We start from the raw sequence: 27,914 nt of genomic DNA, 5'->3' as shown, positions 1-27,914 counted from the left end.
TTTTTTAAATGCTTACCTGCAAAACACAGCTTACAAGACCACTTACTGAGAAATGCAGACTGTCGACTAAAGAGATGTCCCCAAGTTATATGTCAAGTGATGCAAAACAGGTTCCAGAGCTACAAGAAGCACTGCCCATTTTTTGACTTTCCTTTCCAGATCACAGGCACAGGACACCAGCTCTCCCTTGGGCAGAGGTCAAGAATACTGGGGCCCCCAGCACCCCAGACCCAGCTCACCAGAGCATGGGCGGGCTGAGATGAATGGTGGGCTGCCACCACCTCCCCAGCACCCCGATCTATGTTGGGAATCACAGGAGGGAAGCGAGCAAAGGACAGCTTGACCAAGGAACATTTCCTAGACTGGCCGAGGCTGGGTCGGTCACAGCTATGGCACACAGCCGGGGCCAGTCCCAGGATGGGACCTGTCTGTCATCTTCTCCAGCACTTCCCAGCCGGGCGCTCCTCCCAAGACAAGTTCCTCTGGCCCCTGACCAGTGCCAGACAAGTCAGTGCACACAGCGCCTGGCTTCAGTGACGCCTACCTCTCTGCAGTGGCCTCTCCGGGCTCCCATGGCCCCCGCATCCACTGTGAACCCTCCAATGACAGGGCAGTAACAGCCAAGAAGGTGGAGATTCTAGAGGACCGAGTCAGCAGGAGGTGGAGGGGAAGAAAAAGGGGAGGGGAGTGGGCAGTCTCCAGCAAGGGGACCCGCCCCAACGAGTGTGGCACTGGTGTGGGGAGGAAAACCCTGAGTTCGCCTGGGGTGCACTGAGCCACAAGTGCCCACGTCACCCCCACAGCCGCTCCTTCTCCTAAAAGTAGATCCAGCTGAGGCCCGCAGGCACCGGCCCTGGGCCCTCCCCCTTCTTTCTTCTGTGCTTCCGTGAATCCCAAGATTGCATGAGCCCCGGAGGCACGAGCCCTGTAGAATGAACCTTCATCCAAGGCCAGCCTCCAGCTGCTGTCTTGTCTTCCATGGTGCCCAGGAGCTGCACAGACTTGGGGTTTATGAGCCGTATCACTCAGCTGACCTGCACGCTTCTCGCTCCAGTGCTCTGGGTCAAGGTGATTCTCCAACAAACACACGAGCTTCCAAGCACCCGCAGTGGATCGCTTACCTTGTGACACACCCCACTGTGGCATCTGGAGCAGGAGAGTGAGATCTTAGTGCTACTGCGTCCCCCGGATCCTCGGGGGCTCCACATACAAGCTCGGCAATGCAGGATGACGATGGGGTTAAGAGGGATCTGATGGGTTCCTTCAGGGCCTGATAACAGGTGCCCAACTGCAGCAAAGCCACCGTGACGACACTCAAGTGACTCCTGAAGACCGTTCTCCTCTCATGCCAACCCTCTGATCGACGCATCCTCTTGCCCTGGGCTTTAGGGTTAAAATCCTCAGATCTTTCTTGGTCTGCAGCCTGCCTCTCAAATGTGACCTGTCCCGATGTCCCTTGAGAAACGTGAGACCGCATGGACATGTCACAAAGTCTTGTCTCTCCAGTGTGTGGCCACGTCACCTCCGCGGTCTCTGCCTCTGTGCACTGTCCCTGGGCCACACTGCAGTCCCACCAGCCGACTCACGTGGCTTCCCCTGCCCTTCCTCACTGTGTGGTGATACCACTGTCCACACGCCTCACCTGCCCTTCTCATGAGCTCATCCCTGCCTGTTCCAGGGGAACTCTTCGACCAAACCTTATTCAGTCGCCCCACATCTATTTGCTGAGTATGTGTGGGTGCCAGGAACTGGTCAAAGCCCTGAAGTTCCAGGGGTAAGCGAGACAGACAGAAGGTGCCCGCTTCCCATGAAATATGCACTCTATCCGTGAACAAGCAAACAAGGAAGCCCCCCGAGGGTCCTGGAAAACAGACACTGCAGACGGAGCAGTCAGACTGCACCTCTCTGACGGCTCAGACAGAGCCCGTGGACCTCAGGGTGCAGCCGCACACCCTGGGGCTCCTCCTGCAGGGGTGTGGACAGCTCTGCCTCCTGTGGAAGAGAGGGTGCAGGGTGCCAGGGGACAGAAAAACCTGACAGCATGTTGCTGACAAGGCACAGACTGGAAATGCTGACCACGCAGGCCGTTAAGTCGGCCAAGGGGCAGAGAGAAGTGGCTGGGTCAGGTCCTGCCGGGAATACCGTAGAGGAAGCTGTGGATGGACACAGCACTGGCTGTGGGAGAGGAACTGGACCTCAGCTGCTGCCTGAAAAAATTGTAAGGGAAGAAAACAGGAGGAGGAAGGCTCCTTGGAGCGGGCCAGCAGGCCAACCGGAAGTCGTGCTCTGTCCATGGACAGTACTGCAGGGGACCCCGGAAGGAGCCATCAGTGTGGGCACCACAGAGCCTCTCATCCGTCTCCTTTGCAGCCTTAACCCACGCACCACCCTTTGGCTTTCCTCTCAAAGCACACGGCTCCTCCTCTTTGAGCAACTTCTCCTCCTTCCCACTCAGATCACAGCCACCTAGGGAACCCTGAGGTTCCACCGCGCAGTGTCACGGGCCAGCCTGGTCCCAGGGACAGCGAGGGCCAGGGCTCGGGCTGCCATCCAGGGAGCTCCAGGCAGCTTCCAGACACCGCTGCAGGTCAGTTCCCTCCCGTGGCCTGCAGGAACACGTTACTTAGAGAGAAGGAAGTCAGGGCTGGGCACTCAGCGGCTCAGGCACCCCCCTGGTAAGCGCAAAGTCATGAGTTTGATCCCTGGTACCAAAAAAAGAAGAAGAAAGATAAATTTAAGCCTGAAATGCCCATAAATTGTGATATAACCGAATCTCTGCTGAAGCTTCCTCATGAAGCCTCCAGTAAATTAATAATAGAGCCACCAAAAATAGGCCCTGGTATAGAAGTGCTCTAATTAATTTTTATATAAAACGGCAACTGATAGTTTTGTGGTGTGAGATCCTTGAGATCAAAACGCAAGCGCCACTCTTATTTAGCTGCATGGAGACACTTGGAGAAAAGCTGTGACATTATTAATCACTATGTTCAGTTATGATTGATAGGCTTTTCTGCGGGGAGGAAAAAGTGCCACAGATACAATCTGTCCCAACAGCTCCGAGATATGCTAATATTTTCTTCAGCTGAAAGGGGAGATGTGTTCAAATACCTGCCGGGACCGCAGTCAGTCCCGAGTGCAGCAGAGGTGGGCTGCCGGGCGGGTGGGGGTTCAGGGATTAGCCGAAGCCTCCGCGTTTTGGTAAACGGCCTGCCTGCAGCCTTTCTGTTGGGCAGGAGGACTGCGTTCCCTCACACAAATGTGGCGTGGGGAGCGCTAAGGTGGTTAAGAGCTGGCATTGATCCTAACAACTGCTTCCTCTATTCCTCCGGCAATCGGTTTTGTTGTTGTTGTTGTTGTTGTTGTTGTTGTTGTTGTTTTTGTAATTTCTTGTTCTGGGGGAGATCGGCCTCCTGGGGAGAAGACCCGTGGACCCCCCCCCACCTTTGTCTCTTCTCCGTGAGGATGCGGGAGCTGGCAGGCAGCTTAGCACCTCTGCTTGTTACTAATTGCCTCCGAAATGACTCAGGCTGCCTGGACACAATGCCGAGCACGCGGCAGCCCCATAAAGATGTGTGCGGGATCACTGGCGTCCGAGGCACACGCTAGGCACGGCCGCCGGGGTGGACCAGGTGTTCCAGCGTCATGGTGCCCGGGCCTTGGGGCACTCTTCTCTCTCCGGGGTTTCTCTTGCTTGGATGGTCAGGATGAGAGTGGACACCCGGGGCTCCAGATCTCTGTCTCCCTTTTTATGCTCCTTTAACTGCATTCTCCATCCTTACAGTCTAGTAGTCAGCTAGCTCGGTTTCCCTGTGTGCCAGGAAAAGGAGGATTTGCGTGTTGTTTGTTTGGTTTCTGTAGTGCTGGGACTGAACTCGGGGCTCCCCCTGAACCATGTCCTCAGCACCCGCTGATTTTATGATTTTGAGACAGACTCTCAGTAGATTGCCTGCCCTGGCCTTGGACTTGGGATCTTCCTGCCTCAGCCTTCGGAGTACTGGGGTCCCAGGCAGGTGCTGCCCCACCCAGCTTAAGGCCTGGCCTCTGCAAACACGCATGGCGTCCTCACACAGTCACAGCGGCTCCTACTGCTCAGTAACCTCTCAGCTGGCCCCTGGCTATCTCCAGGGCAGGGCGGGGTTTCTTTCTTCCTTCTCCTCCACCTCCACTCCGTGTGGGAACCCACGGATGACAAAACGGGAAGACAGAAACTCAGTACCCGGCCACACACCAGAGCTCTGCTTTACCCCTTCCCTTCCCTGGCAGATTCCTCCCCTCTGGAAGTGAACAGACTATCCATCACAGGTCTCGGACTTGGCCGCCAGCCCAGGCTGGAGTAGGGGCCCAGGGTAGGCAGGGAGCTGGGAAGACACAGGAGAGCGCGGAGCGGACGGTGGCAACCGATGAGAAGCCCTCGTCCAGATACGGGCTCAGGTGGGTGCTAATGGGCGAGAGAGGATCACAAGCTCACGGCTGCTGGATGCTCTCACAGGTGGAGCCGGCCAAGGGCTACATCGGCTGGGTGCAAAGGTGCCTGCAACCCCTTTCCCCTGGTGCTGCTGGAGACTGCTGGGGGCAGAACCGCGGCTTCTCCACCAGCAGCGTGTCCTCTGCCAGTCGGGTCCCCTCTGTTCCCAGTCTGCCCTGTGGAGAGCAGCCACACCTCCAGGGCCTTCTCCCACAAGTGCCATATTTCCTAATTTATTACTTTTTTGCAGCACTAGGGGCGGGGGGGGGGGGTTGAGCCTCTGCACTGAGCTACGTCACCAGCCCTTTCCTCACTTTCTCATTTTGAGACGGGGTCTCCCTAAATCACTAAATTGTCCAGGCTGGGCTCAAACTTACAATCCTCCTGCCTCAGCCTCCCAGGAAGCACTAGGAATTCCTAGGAAGTACTCAATGCATGCTGGCTGTTGTTATTACTAAGTTGGCAGTTTGCGGGGTTGGGGTACAATCTGGGCTGTAAGATGTGGGGAAGCAGATTTTTGAAGACTCATATTGGAGGACACTATACATTAGGACATGCAGAGTATCTGCATGTCACGCCTGGAGCGGTGGCAACACCTTGGCAGCCCAAGGAGATGCGGGCTGGTCAGCCCTGCACCCCGAATCCACCTCCTTCCTTCTTGCAGGCAACTAGAAGCTCCTGCTGGCAAAGCTGGTGAAGCCTCACCTGCTCCCCCACAGCCTGGTGCTGGAGAAGGCTTGCCTGGGGAGGGCCTGTGGGAGAGCCAGCTTAGTCCCACAAACTAACCGGAAGGCGAACACGCACCGTCCTGCATGCCAGAGGCTTGGCTTGCTTTCTTGTCTTCTTCCTTGTAGCCCTGAGTAACTCAGAATGGTCCAAGGCCTGTCCTAGAAGCAGCCAGGACCCTCTGCCTGGAGGGGCCGGCAGCCCTGAGTCAGTTCTGGCCCACGCCCCAGTAGGGAGCCTCAGCTTCCCCCGATTTAACTCAGGACCTTCCAGAATGGAAGCCCCCCCTGAGAGCTGACGGCTTCCTCCTCCACCAGTGCTGTGGGACCGGCAGTGGCTCCTCCCGTGAGGACACAGGAGAGGCCACCCCACCTGGCCTTCTCTGCGGACTCTCAGAAGCTGCGGCTCAGACAGCTAGGGCACCGGGGGAGAAACAGGAATGCATCGGAGGCTGAGAAACCCGGCTCCTTGCACAGGAACAAGGAAAGACAAGCAGCGGACTCAGGGAATCACAAGGGTGGCTGCTCAGAGCTCCTGTGCTGCTCGCTGGGTATTTCTAATCACACACAGCCTTCGAGGGGCCCTGTCACCTCCCCAGGGACAAGGACATGCCTCAAGCCACCTGGCCGGCTGATGGCAGAGCCCAGGACAGCACCTGGGTCTGAGATCTGCTGTATCCCCCACCTGGCTGCCAGTCAGGGCGTGAGCAAGGTGGGCTGCTGTGTGTGCTAGACCGAGCGACTGCAGGGGGTGACCACAGGGGCTGACAAGTTCTCTCACGGATGGCTCCTCTGCCTGGACCTTGGCCCGTCCACTCAGGAAAAGCCTGGAGGACTGCACCGTTTCCACCCTTCTGGGGAGGCTTCCCGTGGGGAGAGGCTGGGCGGAAAGGAATTAAGCGGAAGGCCTGACCACAAGGGAGCTTGGTCTCACAGCTGCTCATATCGGCTTTAGTGCTGGTCATCACAACGGCCGCCAGCGAAGCGATGCTTTGGTATCTACCTGCAGCGATACCATGCTGTCAGGACAGACGCTGTAAACCGCTGACTGTCCCAGGATGCACTCGCAAATCAAACAGTACCACTCGTACCCCGGATTTCTAACAGAACAACCAGCGGACCATAACCGAAGAAAGGAATAATTCTGTCAAGGTCCCTGCTGGTGCCAGCTACAACCAAACAGGTTTTCAGGCATGCATAACGCTATAAAAATCATCACATCAAGATGACTTGTCTGGCGTTCATGGTCGCAGCCAGGAAACTTGAAGCAAACATTTTGCGCCTCTCTGGGTATTTTTGATTTCAAAATGTAGGAAAGTCTCAGAAGAGTTCAAAAAAGAAGAAAACTTGTCACATTTCAAACCAACATATTGCATCAAATAAATTAAAACAGGATTCTCAAACTGCTCGGATAAGTGACAGGCTCAAATGCATTTTAAAAAGGCAGCCGATTCCAAGCCCTTGGTGACACTGCCATCTCCTCCTCCCGTCGTCTTGAGCTGGAGCCGAGACCTAACCATCAGGGGCGCAGACAACGCGGCCACAGGCCTCCTCGGAACGCACACTGCGCTCCTGTGGCTAAATTACTCCGGGCTTAAATATGGATCGCTTCAAGCTGGCCTGGCTATTTTTACCCTGCTGCACTTGATTGGCATTTACTGCTGCAAAGCAGTCGTTTCCGCCTCCTCCTCTCAAGGAAAAACCTGCTCAGTCTTACCACGAACACAGAACAGCCCTGCTAATAAACAGATGCACAGTGAATGCGAACGTGAGGAGGATTCCAGGACCTCTGCCGGGGCTGCTCACCAGAAGGGACGCCACATACATGGGCCTGTGCTGTGAGCCTCACTGAGCCAGGCGGCTTTGATGGGAGAACCCGATGACAAGGCGGGGCCTGGGTCCTGTCATCTCCTGGGCCGATAAACTGTGTTTTTAAAGATTGCCCTTACCTTTTCTCCAATTTGGATCTCAAGTTCTTTCAGGGTCCGGCAGCTGTCCATTTCATGCCCTCCTCCCCTTAAAAATAAAAACATAATATCTTTGCAAAGATGTTTGACCAAACATCTGCTAAACATGAACCAAAATGTTTCTGCAGGACTTACAGAGAGGGCAGAGGTTTCTAAACATCTATTCATAGAATGACACTGACACTTATTCCCTATCTGGTTAGTGAGGGAAGGAAGCGGGTTACAACACTGGTGAATCCACCCTAAATGAGCACCAGGAGGGGCCGGTGAGAAGGGGAGGAGAGGCATTGGCTGGGGTGTGGCCGGAAGGTGCACTTCCTCCCCCTCCTCCCTCCTCCCTCTGCTTCCTGGCCCCATTGCTGTGAGCAGCTTTTCCTCCCTCAGAGCCTTCCACCCCACCTTCCTGCCTGAGAGCCGACTGAAACCGTGAGCCAAAATAAGTCTCAAGTGTTGGGTGTGCGTCCCAGCAATAAGAAAGTGACTAAGAGAATGGCCCATTCCATCTTGTGGGGGCCTCTGGGTCAGGGACCACCGCGGTTGTCATGGTTTATGGCCTCATGCTTTGCACTATGCATCTGTGACTGGCTCATTGTCTAGCGCTCGGATGGGGGTGTGAGTGCTGCACTGGCCCAGGGCTGGAGCCAGGATGTGATATAATGGCAGGAAGAAGGTGTGTCATGAGCTCTTGCCAGGTTTCACCGTGCTATTTGCAGCCGCCATGAAAGGCGGCCCCGCCATGCCACCCTGCCTCGGAGCCAAATGAGTGTTACTGAAACCTCCAAAAAACTAAGAAATAAACCTTTCCTTTCCCAACTTTGGGCTTCAGGTATTTTGTCTCACCAATGAGTAAAAAGTAACTAAGACACCTGTCCTGACCTTACCGACCTGGAGCCAATGGCCTCCCCAGGAAGGAGGATGGAGGTCGACAGGAGCAAGGACAGGCGATGGGCTCAGACTCGGCTGCGCGTCCTTCCTGCTGCACTGCAGGGCTCCGTGTCCTCACAGGAAGGACGTGACAGCTGATGTGAGTCCGCACCATACCCCGGCCTTCACTGACCAGCAGGACGCTGTCATTTATCGGTAACGGTGACAGATGGCACATAAGTAAGGTCAAATACCAACGGTCCGTGAAGAAAATAAACGTATGCAGAGGGATAAAAAAAGAGTCAGGGAAGATGGGATGACTCTTGGACAGGATGGGCAACAAAAGCCTGGGTGAGGGGCTGGGGATGTAGCTCAGTGGCAGAGTGCCTGCCCAGAAAAGCCTGAGGTTGTAAGTTCGATTCCTGGTACCAAAAACAATTTTTTTTAAAATAGCTTGGTGACCAAGTGCCATGGAAATGCTGTGGGGTGACAGAGCTCTCCAGGACACACAGCAGCAGTGTGCAGCTGAGCACTTGGCACATCCAGTGTCAGCAGGCAGGAAGCAGGGAGCCAGCGCTGGAGGAGCAAAGAGGCGCCCTGCTGAGTTCAGACGCCAGGGGAAGAGGCCGCCTCGGTGCGCTCTCTGCCACATGAGGATCTGGACTCCAAACTAACGGCAGAAGGAGCTGCACATCATCAGAGCAGGAATTAACCTGCATGTCACCTAGGAGACTCCAAGGCTCAGAGGGCTGAAGGGTCTTCCTTAAAGACAGGACTGGTCAGCAGTCCAATCTTACGATGTGATGGTAAGTGTAATATTTTAAAATTGTTGTAATGCTATATCCAATAGATGCAAACCACCATGACATACTGTCATGATTTGGACCTGGGGTGTCCTGCACAAGTCTCACGTGCTTGGAGAATGAGTGGATCGTGGGACCACGGCACCCAGCAGCATCCACAGCTGACTTGCTGTTGGGAGGCGGGGCCTGGTTAGAGGCGGGTCCCAGGGGTGTGGCCTGGGAGGGTTAGGCCCCCTCCTGGCCCTTCCCTTCTCTGGCCGCTTCCTGACCACCATGATGTGAGCAGCTCCCCCTCGCTTGCTAGGCCCTTCCATCATGCTGTTTTGCCTGTGGGCCAGCCATACATGAGCCAAAAACCTCTAAACTGTGAGTGTGAATGAACCTTTCTTCAAGTTGTAGGTGTCTCAGCAAAGGGAAAAGATGCATAAGTTTCAGTGCTAAGAATAAAAATCAAATGCCCATGTAGCCACCACCCAGCTAAAGACACGGCACGGTGCCAGTGACTCGGAACTCCAGCAGACACGGGCTTCCTGCAGTCCCCTGCCTGCCTCTCTGCCCGCCAGCAGGCCCAGTGCATGGGGGCCTGGACTGGACTCAGCTGCTCCCTCTACCCACACTTTTTACCCCTAATAGACCTCTCTCCCCAAATTCTATCTCACTCTGTACTACAGAAGAACCTCACCCATAACATCTGTGATCAGATACCACTTTAGTGACATTAGGTCTCTGCAGATTATCACTGAATGGGGTGGCCTTTAAAATCCTTCTCATACTCTGTCATGCTTATATAGTATTTAGGATTTTCTCTTGGTGGGATCTTTCTAGTTGCTGTCTAGTCAGACAATCTTTGTCTTTTAAACAGAACATTTATTATAATTAAATGCTTATGACTCAAATCTATTTTGCCTGAAATTAACATAGCTACCTCCACTTTAGTTTCTTTTACTATGATATATTGCTTCCCCCTATTGTATCTTTCGACCTACTTCTTTTTATGAAATATTCTATTTTTCAAAGCCAGTAGCTGTACTTTTTATGTAGTCTGATATTCTCTGTCTTTTAACTGGAATATTTAATCTTTTTACATTTAATGTTTTATAATGTGCATATAAGTACAGGTCCATAAATTTGTGTTATTTGTACCATCTGTTCTAGATTTTTCTGCTTTTATCTTAATCTTCTCTTAAATTGAGTGTTTTTAAAAATCATTTCAGTGAGCTAGCAGTGGCCATGCCTCCCAGGAAGAGAAGAGAAAAGACGCTAACGCCTTCCTGTGAGCCAGTGCTGGTTGTGGGCCAAGGCAGCACAAGGGAGCCAGCAGCAGCCATGTATCCCAGGAAGAGAACCAAGAAAAAGCCAACCCCTTCCTGTGAGTCAGCCAGCATGCGGGCTGGGAGACAAGAGGTGCTGAGACCAGCCCCAGCCTGCACCAGGCAATTGGCCGATTTGGAGAAGCACAGACTAAGAAGATAGTTACTGAAGTAAAAAAACAAAACGAAACTTAATGTCTGCATTGTTTGACTGACTTCATAGGTTAAAGGCCAGCAGTCTGAGCATCTATTTAGAGGACAACAATATGCAGTGTAGCATCTATCAGGGATCTTCTTCTGAGGGTGGTGGCCATTGTTAATTCCCTATTTGAAGTCCTGTATCATTATCATTGTTTTGTTTTGATTGCTTTTATTCTGTTCTGTGTTGCTTTATTATGTCTGATGGTATGGGCAGCTATTTTGAAGACAACAAGAAGCATTATGGTACCCGTTGTTGACTTCCTGTTACCTTATTTTGAAGTCCTGTATCATTTTCACTGTTTGTTTGTGGTACTTTTCAGGGGAGCCCTGGTCCTTACTTTACCCTTTCCTGGGCTCCGGAGGGGAAGATGTGTGCTGTTTAACCTCCAGGAGAAGCTTGTCACCCGGGCTTCCTGGTGGGGACTCAGCCGTTATCATCGAGGAGCTCAGAACCTCCCTGTCACTGAGCACTGCTGTGGTACTTTTCAGGGGAGCCCTGGTCCTCACTTTGAGCGCTGCTTCTTGGCTCCAGTGAGGAACCCTCAACCCACTGGCACAGACTTTCTAGCTGCCACTGCTGACCGCTGGGCCTTCCCAGCGCAGATCCATAAAACAGACTGGCGTGAGTCACTGTTGTGGGCTCTAGGCCTCCCGGGGACCCCTGGGAGCACTGTCATGGGCTCTAGGTCTTCAGCTGGACTCATGCAGGACACTGCTGTGGGATCCAGGCCCTCAGCGGGATTTTCTAGGTTTTTAGTGTTGAGGACAGACTTCCTGCACTTTCCTGTGTTTGACTCTGGGCGACCACCCTAAAATAGTATTATAAATTCCGTGTCCTGTGCGGTCTTGTTCTCCTTCCAAGCCCTGATGACAACGACCTGATGTGCAGAGGGGATTTTCCTCAGCACGTGGCTGAAAATATCCCACGTGTCCATCAGAGTCGACACTCACAGGCTCAGTGTGCCCCTTCCGGCAGAACAGTTCTGGGGTGCTCCCGAAAGACGGCTGCTGCTCCTGTTAATGCAGAGCCGAGGCGCTCGCGCTGCGCACAGCCGTGGGTCCGGCTTCTGCCCTTCCCAGCTCCTGCAGTCACAGGCAAGAAGCCTCCTCATCACTCAGATCCAAACACCTCGGAAGCAAATCAACCTTTTCAGTCCTCACGCTGCCTCGTGGTTGGCCCCGCCCGGCATATCCAGGAGCCTCTCCGAGCAGCCCTGGGCTCAGGCAGTGTAGAACCATGATCCACCAGGCATATTTCTGGGAGGGCGGGCTAGAGCCAGACTGCTGAATGCTACCGCCATGAATACAAGATATTCCCTCAGCCTTCCCCTGTGTGACAGTGCAGCTAAGAAGGCTGTCACCGGCACTGGTGCCTTGGTGTGGGACTCTCCAGCCTGCAGAAACGTGAAGCATAAGTCTTTGTTCTTGAGAATCACCCAGGCTTACCGTTCTGGTACAGCAGCACAGACAAAGAAGGAAACCTGGGCAGAAGGTCCCAAGGCAGAAGTTCCTCTCGGGCCTCTCACTGCTGGCTCTGTATTTATATCTGTCTTCCTGTGCTGCGTTCTGGATAATCTCTTCAGGTCTATCTTCCACTCCATGAATCCTCTTTTCAACCACGTTTACCATTATGTTCGGCTGTCCGCTGAGTTTTATATCTACAGTTACTGTATTTTTCAGTACCAGAAGTTCCATTTTAATTTTCCTCAGCATAATTATATTTATTCTCCAAAAGTCTTACAGTCTGTCCGTAAGTTTGTTTTCCCAGCTAGATATTACCAAGAACACCACCCTTGTCTCCTGGTATCACCGGACAGTGATGTAAAACCACTGCCGAACCCTTTCCGCCGGCTGGGCTGCCCTCTGGCTGACTCTGTAAGGTAGGCAGGCAACAGGTCGGTGCCGTAGTTTACAAAACACTCCTGTAGAAAAAAGTGTAAACATAACCCACTCTGCCAAAGGATTCCTGAATACACACACACAAGCAAAAACAAAAACAAAAAATCCTTCAGTAAATAAACTTTTACCATAAAAAAAATCAACAGAGTGCCAATTCTATGACAATCACCAGGCGTGGTGGCTCATATCTGTGATCCCAGGATTCAGGAGGCTGAGGCAGGAGGATCAGTGTGAGCTGGAGTCCAGCCTGGGCTACAAAGTGAGCTCAGGGCCAGCCTGAGCTGCACAGTGAGACCCTGTCTCCAAAAGACAAAACAGACTGGGGATGTAACCCAGTGGCACAAGCGCCTGCCTGTGGTGTGAGGTCCTGAGTTTGATCCCTGATACCAAAGGGAAAAGAAAAGGAACTGACGAGGCAGCCTGGTACGGCCCGAGCCTCCTCCTCGCCCTGCAGTGCAGATCTGAAGCAGTCCCACAGAGGGGCAGGAGCAGCGGGCAGACTCTCATCCCAGCCTTTCAGGGTGCTCTGGGGTTGACATGCAGCGTTTTTGATGAATCCATTCATTCCGTGGAGGTTCCTTACACAGAGCTGAGTCGTAGCTAATACACGCCAGAAAGTTCGCAGTCATTAGGTCTCTGTCCACTGGCGTCCAAACTTTTTAGAAAAATCTTCCTCCTGGGGTTCAGCCCCTTGCTGAGACCTGCTGTAACCGGGGAGCGGTTTACCATGACTGCCAGAGCACCCGCAGAGGGTTCCCACTCCCTGGGCTGGGGAAGGGGCGAGGAACTCTCTGAAGAAGCGAGTGAGTCCCTGGCCTGCTGCTCGCTCCAGAGCTGCTTCTGTGCCTCCATGACGGGGAGGCTCTCCCACAGCCTTCAGAGGACGGCAGCTTTTCCCTGGTGTCAGCACTGTCCTCTGTCTCCAGGGAACCTGCAGGAGAAGAGGAGGCCTCTCTTTTTACTTCTTTAAACATATGAGACCCTCCGGTTAGATGATCTCTCTGATAGCTCCACCGTTTCAGGCATTTGCACTCAGGGTTCTACTGCAGGTCGTACTTTTGGGTATGAGTCCTCATTCTTTGTTTCCTCCTGTGTTTTTAAGATTGTGCGTTTGTGTGTGTGTGTGTGTGTGTGTGTGTGTGTGTGTGTGAGATCTGACATTACGTGGCACTTTATCTGCAGGGATTCTTTCTTTCAGAGCTAGGTGGCAGAGTCATCAGCCCTCTACAAAAGGCACACATCATCCAGAATGGCTTGTAAATCAAGCCCTGGTCTCAGACTTTTCAGGCCAGACAGGTAACATTAATTCAGACCGAGCCCTGCGTGGAAATCAACTTGTAATTACCATGTCTCCGCTGCTCGCTCGGTGCCGGTGTGGGCACAGGTGGGTTTCCTGTCAGCTCCTCTATTTGTACGTTTGCTCACTCGAGCGCAGCTGCCCTGGCCGCACACGCAGGCCCCGCGCTGCTGGCGTCCCCCACCTGAGCTGGCGCCCTGGGCGTTGTCTCCTGTGCCCTTTAAGAGAGCAAGTGTCCTTTCTATCTAAATCCCTGGATTCAGGCTGCACGACACGACACGGACTGAAAAGCGCCCCCTGCTTTCAGTTTTTCCAGCCGTTTAGTTTTTCTGGCCAAGAATATGTAGATGAGGTTATGATCCACGCAACAACCTTACCCCACAAACGGGGAAGCTTTTAGGTCAAGAGCATGAAGACACAGTCTGTAAAGCCACTACCATTATTTTGAGTGAGCCTGAAAATGATCTGGGACCCAGGCTTAAGGGGCAGGCACTACGGGGCACACAGGCCTTCCCGATCCCAGAGCGTCCCTGAGCCCAGTTCCCACTGCTGTCATGGGAAACCTGAGACTTGGAACTTAATGAATAAAAAAGGTAGATTTTGACATTTTGGCTTGTAGTTCTAGAGCCCTGAAAGTTCACGACAGCCTTTGAAAGCGGCCCCGTGGTGAGGGCCTCACGCTGCTTCCACACACAGCCAGGCGGGGTGCAGGGGCCCCCAGAAGAGAGCCGTCAGTGGGCTGTCCTTGTTCTGTTACAGCTGCTCAGGCGGTGACTAGCCCAGTCCCAGGAGAGGCAGGGCAGCGCTCATGCGCATGAGCACGGTGCTTTCCTTCCGAGGGCTCTGCCGCTGACCGGGGGCCCCCGCCAGCCCCCCACTCGGGTCGCTGACACAGCCTTCGCCATTCTCACCGGAGATGCCGCAGGAGTTATTTTAGCTGTGATTTTATAAAGCACGTAACAAAATTTACCATCTAATCATTTTACGTGCACGATTCAGTAGTGTTAGTATGTTCATGCTGTTGTGTGAAAGACCCCCAGATTCCCGCACCTGTAAGTGCCCTCCGCAAATCAGCTCCCCGTCTCCCCGCCGCCCTGATTCTCACACCTAAGCCGTGGTGGTGACACAGTCACTCAGGACAGCAACACCGGGGACAGCAAAATCGGCTACCATTTCAGGACCAATCTAACCCTTGTCAACGTTTGCTTGACTCCTGGAAAGATTCACTTTACTCATTTTGAGTTAGGTAATTGGCAAACGTTATTAAAACAGTATTTCCTAAATCATTCACTAGGAGCAAAGGACTCTGCTGCTTCCAGAAACACAAAGGTCATAAACGGCATCAAGGTCACTCTGAAAACAAGCCCCTGCTCGGCTGCAGCCAGGAGACACTAAGGGAGCTCCAACAAGGAGGAGGCTTAGCTTTCCCTTTCTGGCCCCCAGAAAGTGGTCACTTCCCAGGAACAACACCGACAGTGTACAAAAGCCAACGGACTGAAACTTTGGCTTCTTAATGTTTCACTTTGAAATTAAAATCCATTATTTCCAAATCTGAAACACATTGCATGACGTGTATTGGCATCTGTGTGTATCTGACTTCTGCTTGTGTTTACATTTCATTGTTATATCACATCTCTAATTCTGAAATTTATGGTATATAGGTGTCAGAACCATCTCTAAATAGAATGTTGCTGAGATTAAGTCCACTAAACTTATATGGACAAGCTCCGCCAACTCGTCCACATCAGCCAGATTCCCTGTGGCCGGACAGCACCCAGCAGTGTGGCCCGGCTCACGGCTTCAGCAGGCTCAGTCTGCGGTCAGCTGGCTGCAAGGCAGGAGCAACATGGCAGGAGAAAACGGAGAAGCAGGCTTCATGGCATCCGGGGAGCACAGCAGGGCAACAGAGAGAAGGGGTCAGGACCAGATGGAGACCGCAGGTCACGCCCTCGTGGCCCCCAGACACACCCTGAAGCGCGCTTACCAATGCCTAGGGTGACCCGAGCCAATCAAGACCACACAATTTAGCTTATGTGTGACACCATGCTTCACAGAGATACGGAAACCCGGGGACACGATTAGCTTAATGACTCTGTCATGGCCTGTACCGCTATTTCAGATTTCATATTTCCATGTGAACAAACAAAACACTTACCTCTTTATAACATTTATGTTTAGATCACTTCCGCCAAACTTAGACAGGAACTCAAGGTAGGGCACATTGCCGGAGCCGGTGAGAGGGATCTATACTCCAACAAGAAAAGTGACGGCGTGTTAGGGAGGTCAGGCCCAGGCACTGGACCACGTGGCAGGTTTCCTGATCACAGTGCCACGGAGAAACTACTAATGGAACGGCATTCTGCTAACCCTTTACCAGCTGTCCCGGCCGACAGGTATAGATAAAGGTCAGTCTGTGCTCAAAGTCAGTGAGTGAGCTACAAAGTTAACATTTAATGCTAAATCTAAAATCTACCTTAAATAAAATTAGGATAATATATTCTAATATTCCACATACGTCTTAGAAGCTGAGGCAGAGTTCAATTTTACACTCTGAGCGTCGTATGAACTTTCTGTAGTCATACTGCTTCAGGGCAAAACGTCATTTTAAATTTAAAATTCTGTAAAGGGTGCTGTTGGGTCCAGTGGGTCCATCTGAACCGGAAAGTAAATGAAAGTGTGAGCTCACTGTTTAATTTACTAAGGCTGGTGGGTGTGCTGTGCTTTTATGTAAGAGATTAGTTCTCATCAGGAAACAGGAGATGCGACCAGAAATAAGATGTTATTTCTAATAATGCGACACATAAATAAGACGTTATGGTAAATAAGATGTTACACACTGCCATCAGCCCCCCGAAAGCTGCCCCTAGCTTCAAGCACAGCTGTCCTGGGTCCTCGCCACTTTCTGCACAGCTCTGGGGGTGCTCTTTCATGAGTGTTTTGAGTTGTTCTGTCCTAGCTGCCTTAATGTCCTGAATCAATTCAAAACATTTACCCCCACGGTCACTGTGACCTTTGGGAAGAACCAGAAGTCACCCAGGGCGACATGTGATGAGGTGGTGGACGAGCACCCGCCATGCTGTCCCAACCCGGCTTTCCGTGCCCACTGACAGCATTCACTGTGTTTCCTGCTGCGCCGTGTAGACGCACACCGTGTAGACGCACACCGTGTAGACGCACACTTCAGAGCCGCTGCCGAGGGGGCAGTGCGGTGGAGGAGTGTGATCAGCATGGGGGCGCACTCTGAGGGGCTTCATCGTCTTGTGTCTTTTATTGCAACAAAAATTTTTCATTATTTTTCAGTATCAGTATCAAACTCATGACCTTGCGCTTATGCCACTGAGCTACATGCCCAGCAAAAATTTTTAAATTTAAACATTCACTATATATTTCAATCACCCCTTGCCTACACTGAACTGTTTAATTTTGAAGAGCTGTGATACAAGCAATTTATCCAATTATGTTTTAGAAATAGTATTATGGGGCTGGGGATTTAGCTCAGCAGCATAAGCGCCTGCCTTGTAAGCAGGCAGTTGTGAGTTCGATCCCCCGTACCAATAAAAAGGAAAAAAAGACAAAAAAAAAAAAAAAAAAGAAAGAAAGAAATAGTATTATATACATGTTGAGTGTGTTTGTGACACACATGTACACACAGAGATAAGAGAGATCACAGGAGGAGCAAACCAAACACAGTGTTCATGACAGGGTTAGTGCTCGTGACAGGCTGTCCTGGGGGAAGTGTTTCTCTGTACCATTCTTTTTTTTTTTTCATTTTTATCGGTACCGGGAATCGAACTCACGACCACCTGCTTGCAAGTCAGGCACTTATGCTGCTGAGCTAAATCCCCAGCCCCGCTCTGTACCATTCCTACAGCACAATTTCTAAAGGTTGAAATTACTTCTAAATAAGAAGTTACATTTTTTAAATAAACATAATTGTTCAAAAAAGCTTCATGAATCTAGACTGCAAATAAGAAGCATTTTTCTCCAACAGGGCACAACCACCAGGCCCAGAAGGGAATGTTTTTTTCCTTCTTTCTGTGGGATCTGTTTACCAATCAACTTGCAAAGCCGTCCGTGGGAAATGCCCCGGGGAATAAGGCCACATTTAAACACACAAAATGCCCATTAGGTTTAATGGAAAAGCAGGGAACTAATGGAAACGGGGCACGATATGGGCGAAGTTTCCTCGTCCTTCACGTCCTAGCCAACCATGAAAACACTCTGGAACAATGTGGGAGCTAAAGGAAACGCAGCCTGGAACTGGAGGGTGGATCCCCGGGAAACCTTTCGCTAGAATTGTGGGTTTCCACTTGGGCTTCCATTAATCTGTGAGAAGTGAGTTCGGGTCACCACGTGGATTTGTCACAGAAAGATCGAGGGAAGGGGGATTCAGCTCAGCGGCACAAGCCCCTGCCGGCAAGCGCAAGGTCATGAGTTCAATCCCCGGTACCATAAAAACAAAAACAAACAAACAAACATAAACCTGCAAAGATCTAGGGAAGCCTGTACAGGCCAGGGACAGAGCAAGGACAGTGGCCACCACAGCCCCTGATGGGCCACAGTCCCCCACTGGCCAACGGGTCCCCTGGTGAAGCACACTGCTCAGGTCCTTCCAGGGAGCCTGCCAGCCCTGCTCTTCCCCAGGCTTGGAAGTTCTTGAGTGCTCAGCGACTTCGAAAAACAGATGTAGCTTTTAAAAACAGACACGCATTTCATATTTTCTGTACTTTTTCTCTTCCTGCATAGCTGATTCACTTGGGAAGATTGTCAACATTTTAAATTCGCATTAGATCATCCCTACAAGGACATGAAACAGGAAATATTATTTTAACTCTCCGCTTGGCACAATGCTTCAGCTACACGGGTCCTCTGAGGGACCCCAGGCAGGGCTTCACCTGAAGGCACACGGTCTTTAGAAGGAAGAGAAGGTGGCCTGTGACTCAGCAAATGCTCTCTGAGCCCGGGGCCAAGAAAACCCGAAACACGGCCCATGCAAATGCTAGGACGTCGGTGGTCACAGAGCAGCCACGACAGTTGCAAAGTGAAAACAGTCCCAGGTCGTCAGCTGATGAAAGGCCAACACCATGCTCACGCAGTGGACTGCTGCTTGGCCATTAAAAGGAAAAGAGTGACCCTCATGAGCAACGGAAAGGAAGCCAGACACCAGAGACCCTGAGCTGTGTGACCGTTCCTGGGAAATGCTTAGAATCTGCAGGGACAAAAGGGAGCTGAGCTCTCTCTTGGTACAGGCAGGAGAAAACGCGAGTATCCCCTAGGAGTACGGGGCTTCCTTCTGGGTGCGGGAAGTGGTAACAGTGCACGGTTGTGGATACATTAGGCATACACCTGCACCCCTGCAATCCCAGCACTCGGGAGGCTGAGGCAGGAGGATTGTTAGGAACTGAGAGCAGCCGGGGCTACAAAGTGAGCTCAAGGCCAGCCTGAACTGCACAGACCCTGCATGAGACCCTGTCTCAAAAAGACAAAACAAGCAATAAAGGGTGGCATAAAAGGCTGTATGTCTGTCTCTTTGTGAAATTCTTTGAGCACATAAAGGGGAAGCATTAAAAAGGGGAAGGGAAAGGTCGCTTGCCTCCTTTCCCCGTCCCTAACACGTAGGGGCAGTCATGGGACGCAGGGGAGGACGGGGTCTAGTGTTGGCAGCCGGGGTATCCACAGGGGGACCTGGGGTGGGGTGGCACTGTCACAGTGGGGTGCAGAGGAGCAAAAGAAGTGTTGAGTCACAGAACAGGGAGGTTGGTCAAACAGGCAAACACCAAGAACAAGGGGAGAAACTCTCTCGCCCAGAGCGAGCGAGTCACAGACAGGAAACAGGGAGGTGCGCGTGATCCCGGCGGGCTGGGCTAGGACTGAGGACACCGATGTGAACTCGGGGTTTCAGTGCATAAAGACCACACAGACATACATGGAGATCTAAACGCGGGCAGGCATGCAGGTGGGGACGAGTGGATCCCCCAATGGCACGAACCTCTCCAGGGCCAGATCCTGGCTCCTCCACACCTTCCACTCCAGCTAGTTTAAATCTAGCAACTATATGGATCCCGTGATTAGACAACGTTTAAGTATGTGTGGAACAGATGAGTGTGTGAATCTGCCATTGTACGTTTTAGGAAATCACAATATAAAAAGGATTTCTGGTGAAAATGTAGCTGTCTGAATCAAAGTCCAAGCAAGCGGAAAGTATGTGCCACGTGTGAAGACTTAAGGAATGACCAGAGTGTTACATAGCTTATGAATAATTTATCAGCGATTATATATTTAAACATTTTCATACATTTGGTTAAACCATTATTAAAATTAATTTCAGTGACTTTTATCTCTTCACGTGGCTATTAGTAAATTTTAAATCACAAATATGGCTCACATTATTTATCCTTTGCACAGATCTGGGCTGGGATATCTCCCAAGTGTGCTCCTGTGTGTGAACCACCATAGGAATATGAGCCTTTTCAGGGTAAAAGGTAATAACCTAGACCAGCTCCAAGGTGAACCACACACTGGACTTACAGACAAGGACTGTAAAGCTGCTATTTTAGCTGTGCTCAGAGGTAAGTAAACGGGTGCATAACTGAAGAAAAGGCAGAGAGCATAAGCGAGTAAACAGAAACTATTACAAGGAACCAAGCGCCCCAGGCGTGGAGGAACATGCCTGTAACCCCGGCCACGTGGGAGGCTGATGCAGGAGGATGGCAAAGTCAAGGCCAGCTGGGGCCACAGATTCCGAAAGATCCTGGGGGTGTAACTCAGGGGTACAGCACTTGCCTAGCATGTGTGGGGCCCAGGTTCAGTCACCAGCACCACACACACACACACACAAATCCTAAAACTGCGATATACAAGATCTAAAATGAGAAATCCACTGACTGGGGTTCGTGGCAGAGCAGAGAGATGAGAACAGTCAGGAAATCTGAAGCTAGATCAGTATCTATCATCCAACCTGAAAAGCAGACAATAACACAGTTCCAAAAATACAGCGTCTGCCACCAGCAGGACAGCGTCAAGTATCTGAAAGAAGACACAGCAGAAAACTTCCAATTCAGGAAAAGATGGGATTGAAGACAAGAGAAAATGAACAAGAAGATGAGAAAACACAAAAGGAAAGAACATGCTGAAAGAGAAAAAGAGAGAGAGAGAGAGAGAGAGATCAGGCTAGACTGAAGGCTGGAATCTGGGGGCATCTAAAATTCACCGAGCCACCTGTTGTCAGGACACACACATCCTCACTTGTATGGGAATTGGGTTGGGTTGGGTCACACAGCCAATTCTAAAAAGAAAGAGACTTTAAAGCTCTATGTAATAGTCAAGGGTGGTAGCTTGTGCCTGCAATCCCAGTACTCAGGAGGCTGAGGCAGGAGGATCGCCACGGTTGGAGGCCAGCCTGGGCTACATGGTGAGACCCCGTCTTGGAAACAAACAGTGGTGTTCTATGAAACAGCACAGAGCCAGGCTGTTGAGAATGACAGATGTGTAGTATCCACGTGTGTCTGTGTGTGTGTTCGTGTGCGTGTACAAATTCAGTCACTGATTTGGCAGGAGCACTGCTGACACCCCGGCCTAAATTTTCCACACTTAACCCTTCCACACTGCTCCTTCCAGACTGATCTGGAGAAGGCTGAATCCCCGGCTCCCCACTCCCTTCCCGCCGGCCCTGAGGCCCTGGCCCATGCCTGCTCCATTCGCCCCATCGTCCCCTCGGGGTCCACACCACTGCTGCCTGCGGCCCTCCTCCTCCACACCCCTGCGGCAAAGCCTTATGAGCTCCCTACCACGTCCGGGACAAAGACCCAGCTCCTTTACAAAGTGCTCTTCTGGGCCGGCTCTTCCAGCCACGGCCCACCCATCGCCTTCACTGAAAACAGTGAAGACCCCAGCCAGGCCGTGTGAACACAGAGGCAGCTGGGCACGCACCCAGCTTTCCCACAGCGGGTGTCTCTGCCTTTGCATGATGGGCCTTCCTCTCTGGGCGGGTATGGTTCGCGCACCTGTAATTCTAGCACCCAGGAGGTTGAGGCAGGAAGATCACTGTGAGTTCAAGGCCAGCCAGAGCTACATAGTGAGTTCACAACTACATAGTGAGACCCTGTCTCAAAAAACAAAAAAATAGCCTTCCAGCATGACCACCCCTCACTCACAGACAGCTCACCCGCCTCAGCTCCCAGGTACCATGTATCAGCCCTGGCCCAGCCCTGGACACCACCCAACCCCTGCCTCCCTGGGCCATGAGCTCCCCCAGGGTGGCCCGGGTCTGGTACATATGGGCCCCCATTGCAAGCATAGATGGGAGATGCTGATACCCTTGGATGCAAGGGTGCTTCCCAATACCAGATTCTAAACTGTAAGTTGACCAAATACTCTTTTTAAGAAAGCTTTCAAGAAAACAGAAACTAGACAGAAAGGACTGGCCCTGCTACATGCGAACTACGACCAAGCCAAAGGTGATCAGATGATCATCACCTCCACTTTGGCCAGAACTCAACTGAGGAATCAGGAGAAACGAGCCGGACGTCGGCTGCCTCTGGGACTGCGGAGGAGAAGCCTGAGGGGTCCCGAGCGGGCGCCCGCGCACCTGGGCCAGCAGGTCCTGGAACTGCTCCCGGGTGAGCGGGAGCAGGAAGGTGCCGATGACTCTCTTCAGCTCGCCCTTCGTCACCGTCAGGCTCCGGCCAGCGTCCAGCAGCTGGAAGGCTTTCCTCAACTCATCCTTTCTGTCGTTGATTTTTTGAAATAAAATCCGCTTAATGTCTAAGAAGGACAGCACCGGATTTTCAGCAGCTGAGGCTGTGAAAGGGCACACAGGGATTAATCAGAAACGTCTACAGTGAAGGGGCTAACAGAAACCGTCGCAAGGAACTGAGGGGCATTCTGTCTGTCTGCTAACTGTAGGTGTCCGTGGCTGATCGTTTGGTGTCCTGGACGTTACAGCACCTGAAAAATTTGGTACAGGATAACATGACATTGTGGGGGAAAAAACAAAAGACAAAGATAACCTCCCCTACCTGGATATTAGAAGAAAAACATTAATACTGGAAGCAAATGTAGCTAAGAATTACTAATGCTGCAATCAATCTTTAAAGGACCGCCTCCCCTCCCCTTTTTTTTGGTACAGGGACCTCCCACCTGCCAGGCAGGCCCTTGAGCTGTATCCCCAGCCTGGCCTTCCCAATTCTTGAGGTGAAAAGAAGTATGATTTTAAACCCAGATCATTGCCCTTCCTAAAACAGGAGGACTGAATCCCCAGACATGGAAGTCCAGTGTCCTCTAATCCTCACACAGGGCTTTGACTGGCCCCAAAGACGGTGTCCCGGCTAATGTTCTAGGTCAAGGGTCCGAGTATCCTCACTGGGAGGTGACAGCCCACGGGGCTCCCTCTCCACCATTTCAGACGAGAATCATCAGAACAAGTCAGCATGACGAGCATCAAACTGCGATTATCCATTCTGGCCTTCCACAACCGGTTAGGGAAGCGGGGCTGAGATTCGAGGTTGCTGGCAAAGCTCTCACATTCACAGTGCCTTTCTCACCCAAAGCAGGGGATGTATGTTACACAGCTTCCCTGCCACCTCCTTCCCCCTGCCCCAGCCCCGTTATTGACAGCAGAGCTGGAGCGGGGTGGCCTGTTGTTTCCTCTGGGATAAGAATTTCCAGCCTGAGGACAGTGATGGCTGTAGACTTGGGGTGTCCTGGATCAAGTCAGATCAGAGACCCAAGGACAGGATCTCAGTGTCCACCTGAGGCCACCCGGAAGGTGAATAGGGACCTCCGCACAGCACAGTGGGCAGAGCTGTGTCTTCTGACTGAGTAGTATGGGGGGGGGGGCGTCAGACTGGCACCCTGTCCCGCTGTACTGAGTGGCCACTAGCCCTGTCCTCCTGAGCCCAGTATGACCCAGGCCACAGCTGTGCAGGTCGCCCTCAGTCCCTGCCTCTCCTCACAGCCATGGAGGCTGAGGACACCAGGTCCCAAGGGGCTGGGGATGCCCCTCGCCCTCAGTGCCCACTGCCTCCTCCAGGGAGGTGGGCAGGGAACCAGAGCAAGGTGCTGAGGAGGAAAGATGGGCAGTAGGCGTCTCTGGGAAGCACTGGACACCCGGGAGAGGGGCTGGCTGGCGTGGGTGATGGGGTGGAAGCTCTTGGGGAAGCCTTCTCCGACCAAGATGGGGATACTTGGATGGCAACAGGGTCCCCCAGAGTGGGAAGGGGGCTGACAGTGGGGTGCAGACAGCAGTGGGGGAAGCAGCAGCTGCGAGGTGGAAGCATCCACAGGAGCCGAGGCACGGACAGGCCTGTCCTCAGCCTCCTGCCCGGGCAGCGAATCCAAAGTGGGACTTCCATGTAGAAACCCGCATCCGGTGACAGGGAGGAGGAAGAGCTTCGCAGTGCAGGCGTGTGGGTGATTCCAGCTGCTGGGCAGGCGCAACCCAGGCCTGTCCCAGTGGGGCGCTCACAGAGCAAAGAGCAGGGGTGAGCGACAGATGGGATTTGCCCTGCTGGGGAGGTAGCAGACAGACGATGGGCCGTGGGTGGTCGGGCAGGAGGCTGGTCACATCCCCGGCCGGGGCAGCATGGGAGACACAGCAGCTGCTGCGACTTCCGGGGCAGCCACGGCACGTGTGTCTTGCTTACCAGGTCCTCTTAATGCTCCTCCCCAAAAAGGCCGTGTGTGCGCGTGTCTCTTCGTCTGCCTTGTGCCTGTGACTAAGACAGAATGGGCCTGTGTCCCTGTGGAGTGGGGAATGTGTCGTTCCAGAACTGAACGTGGCGTTTCCAAGACGGAGCCATCAGAGGAACCCGGGCTCTTACAGTGCTCACATCCTGTCACCGCCTTGCAGGGAAGAAGCCAAGGAGCTACTCAGAGGCCACGTGGCAGTCTCAGTTCCGGCCAACAGCTGGTCTGGACATGAGCCAACAAGTGAGCCCACTGGCAGCCACGTCCAGGGTCCACACTTCATGCCTGGCCATGAGACCTGCCCATGCTGCCTGGAACAGAAGAAAGGTCAGTGTCGGAGCCCGGGGCTGTAGTCTGGGCTAGCTCAGGGCAGGTGTTCACTTTACAGCTGAGTCCTCCACCTGGAGATTGGAGGAGGCTGGGATTGGAGACGCGGTATGAAAGCCAGCAGCCAGCTGCCCACAGACACAGGGAAGTGTGTATCAGAGGGCGGGGCTCACAGGAGGCCCTAGAAATATCAGCTATACAGGAGTGCACCTGTCACCTTTCAGACACTGCCGTCGGCACAGGGGACCTCACAGCGGATAAGCAGACGCAGCCTCCAGTCCCCAGGTGAGAAGAGGGATAAGGGACAGAGACGTCCTGAAGTCCTCAGGAAATGGCAGACAGTGACACATGGGGTGGGGACAGCAGGACAGGTACCAAGTACGGGACAAGAGCACAGGAATGGTGGCGAGGGCTGTATGACACGAGAGGGGTCCAGAAAGTCCTCCCCAGGTCATTTCATAAGCTGAGACCAGGACAATTAGAAATAAACCACCAATCAAAAAGCAGAGATGGCGGGGCTGGGGATTTAGCTCAGCGGCATAAGCACCTGGCTTGCAAGCAGGCGGTCGTGAGTTCGATCCCTGGTACCGATAAAAACGAAAAAGACCAAAAAAAAAAAAAAAAAAAAAAAAAAAAAAAAGCAGAGATGGCAACATCCAAAGGGGGAGCCACAGCAACTGGCAGAGAGCCGCAGCACAAGTGAGCTCAGTGTCTCCCTGCCGGGATAAAATGCCCAACACTCACAAAGGAGAAAAGGTTTACCTTAGCTCACAGTCCATAACCAGCTGGCTCTAAGGCCGTGAGGCATGGTGGAGGAGCATCTGGGGTGACACAGTCCACGGCAGGGCAGGCAGGAGGCAGGAAGCAGCCGCCTCCCTTTCCCTTTTCATTCCCTTCAGGCTGCAAGCCTATTGGCTATTACCACCCACATCGGGGTTTTCAGTAGATCCATTCAGCCACACCTAGAATTGTGCTAATTTAATCAGTGCACTGATTCGTTTATCACATGCCCACAATCAGTCACCTCTGAAAAGCCCCTTCTATGAGTGTGGGAGGCTTTGGGGGGACACCTAGACACAAGCTGTAACACTCAGCATGTCCTCAGAGAGTGTGCACCATGAGGGAGGCAGGGCAGGAAGGACTGGTGGGGTCAGAAGGAAGCAACAAGCCCGCACAGTGGGACAAGCCCGAAAACCCACACTCTGAGAGGCCGAGGAAAGCAGACAGTGAATTCAGGCCCAGCCGAGGCAGCCCTGTCACAAAATTAAAAATGAAGAGGACCAGAGATGTGGCTCGTGAAAAGGCCCTCAGTTCAATCTCCCCCTCCACAAAGGAGGGAAGCGGTATTAGTGTATTTTCTACATCATTCTGGCTGCGATGAGGAGTACGGATTACAGAGGGCCGGAAATGAGGCAGGGGACAGAGAAGAGGATGCGCCCAAGGCCAGAGGTGGCAGCGTGGCTCAGGCCAGGTGGTCACCCTGACTGTGGACAGAGCAGGGATGTGGCCTGTGGGCTCCAGTGACGAAGTCTTAAAGGAACAAGATGAGACCAAGGAGAATGGTGCGGGGCAGGAGGGCCTCTGGCCCGCCCCTGTGAGCTGTCTGGTCAGGAGCGGCCAGCAGGAGGCCAGGGGCAGCCAGCATGTGTCCAGGTCTCGGGAGGCAGTCAGTGAGGAGCTCAGATGGTTTTCCAGGAGGTGGAGCTGGGGGTTCACCTCAGGAAAGGACAGGCAGAGACCCTGCACAAGGACCCGGAGGCTCAGGGAGGAGTAAAAGTCTCCCACAGCTTCGAGGATGCGGGGAATGGGGGCACCCGTGCTCCCCTCTCTCACCATCAGGTGGGGCCTACATCCCATAGACCCGCATCACACGGGCGCCCCCAAGCACAGGCCTCCGCCTGGGAACCTCCCTCAGACTCTGCAGACGTGGTCAGCTGCTTTCCAACAAGCCTCGTCTGCGCGATGTAACTGTCAGGTAAGTGAGGCAAAAAACATTGACTTGAAATTATGTGAAGTCTCTTGAAGGAAAACTACTTCACAAGGCTAATGCCATTTCTAAGGTCTTCTCATCCGCCTGGATTCCTCCAGCGTCCTACAGGGGCCCAGTCACCGCGGACCATCACTCTTGCCCTGACAAGCAGGGCAAGCTAAAAATAGACATGGTTTCCAAACTCATCAGAGACCCACGCCTGCAAAGAAACTCAGTCCCAGAAAGAAAGCCACACCTCAACCACCTGAGGGACACGTCCTTCTAACCCGCAGAGCAGCCACCGGAAAAGCAGGCCATGCAGGTGGAGGACGAGCAAGCAGACCAAGATCAGGCAGTCACTCGAGGCCGTGGAGGTGGTCTGAAATGCCAGGGCCTCGGCAAGGTGCACACCAGAGGTGGGGCGTGTGACGGGAGAGCTGTGTGACACACGCAAGGCCACAGGGTGCACACGAGCCAGGCGCTCGTCCCTGCGTAGGTGAAGAAAGCTGAGGCCAATCCCTCTGAAGCACACGGGGTCGTGGCAGAGTGAACACTGATGGCCAGCTGCAGGCTGCAGGCAGGAGACAGGGCGGACAGAGATCCTGTGACACATGGCAGCGCAGGGGCAGAGCTGGAGACCTAGGAGACCTCCCAAGAACCTCCATCGTGGGAGAAGGACTGGGGAGCAAAAGGCCATGTCCCCCAATACAGCAAGCTGGCAGCTGAGCTGGAACACAGGGGTCCCTGGTGTCGCAGGTGCCTGCCGAGGGAGGAAGGTGGGGCCAGGTGTAACCCGCGTCTAAGCACAACTGGAGCAAAACCAAGACCCGGCTCCCCTTAGAAACGACACAGGCCCCGCCCCTCACCGAAGCCCAGAGAGGAGAAGAGCCGGCCCTTCCCGGTGGTGAATACCACTTCTGTCTCCACACCTGTTCCACAAACGTCGGGTATTCCTTTTTTCCCACCAAAAGACAGATGCAAAAGAAAAGGCTATGTAATTAAGAGCCAAAATAGTCCCTAGAAGAAGACCTACAGAGGAACAGAAATGATTTGACGTGTAAACTAAGAAAGAGAAACATGTAAGAAGATTAAACTCAAAAGCTAAGGAGATGCTGAACGTACGCAAGATCTCAGCAGAGAAATAGAAACTATTTTTAAAAGTGTACGAGAAAAAGAAACTAAAAACACAGATGACACCACAGTGGCCATAGTGCATGATTCTTTAATGTGTTGCTGAATTCTCTTCCCAAAAACTTTCTTCAGGATTTTTGCATCTGTTTTTATCTGCAATTTTCTTGGTTGTGAGTTTTTATGTGGTTGTGGTATCAAGGTGATGCTGGCTTCATAAAATAAAGTGAAAAGCATTCCTTCTCTCTCTGTCCACGCGATAGTTTGAGGTGC

The 27,914-nt window shown here is 52.6% G+C and overlaps 1 protein-coding gene and 1 long non-coding RNA gene across 2 annotated transcripts in view; one reads left to right on the top strand and one right to left on the bottom strand.

Moving 5' to 3' along the window:
* The window catches only part of Efcab6 (EF-hand calcium binding domain 6), a 212,828-nt gene that overhangs the window by 158,541 nt on the left and 26,373 nt on the right, over positions 1-27,914 (bottom strand). Inside the window, exons 5-7 of the mRNA XM_013153159.3 lie at positions 22,119-22,330; positions 15,687-15,775; positions 7,140-7,206 (exon numbers count right to left, since the gene is read on the bottom strand). Of these exons, the coding sequence (XP_013008613.2) occupies positions 7,140-7,206; positions 15,687-15,775; positions 22,119-22,330 (368 nt within the window). The remainder of the gene's footprint in view (positions 1-7,139; positions 7,207-15,686; positions 15,776-22,118; positions 22,331-27,914) is intronic.
* LOC134474879 (uncharacterized) lies at positions 451-12,326 on the top strand. The gene is made up of 3 exons (XR_010045789.1): positions 451-2,587; positions 8,475-8,827; positions 10,039-12,326. It is a non-coding gene; the product is annotated as an uncharacterized LOC134474879 (long non-coding RNA).

The sequence above is a fragment of the Cavia porcellus genome, unplaced genomic scaffold (assembly GCF_034190915.1).
Source record: "Cavia porcellus strain 051 isolate PalLab524CR breed Dunkin Hartley unplaced genomic scaffold, mCavPor4.1 scaffold_40, whole genome shotgun sequence".
Classification (NCBI taxonomy): domain Eukaryota; kingdom Metazoa; phylum Chordata; class Mammalia; order Rodentia; family Caviidae; genus Cavia; species Cavia porcellus.
The sequence above is the reverse complement of the archived record's forward strand: the minus strand, read 5'-3'. Positions and strand labels throughout refer to the sequence as shown.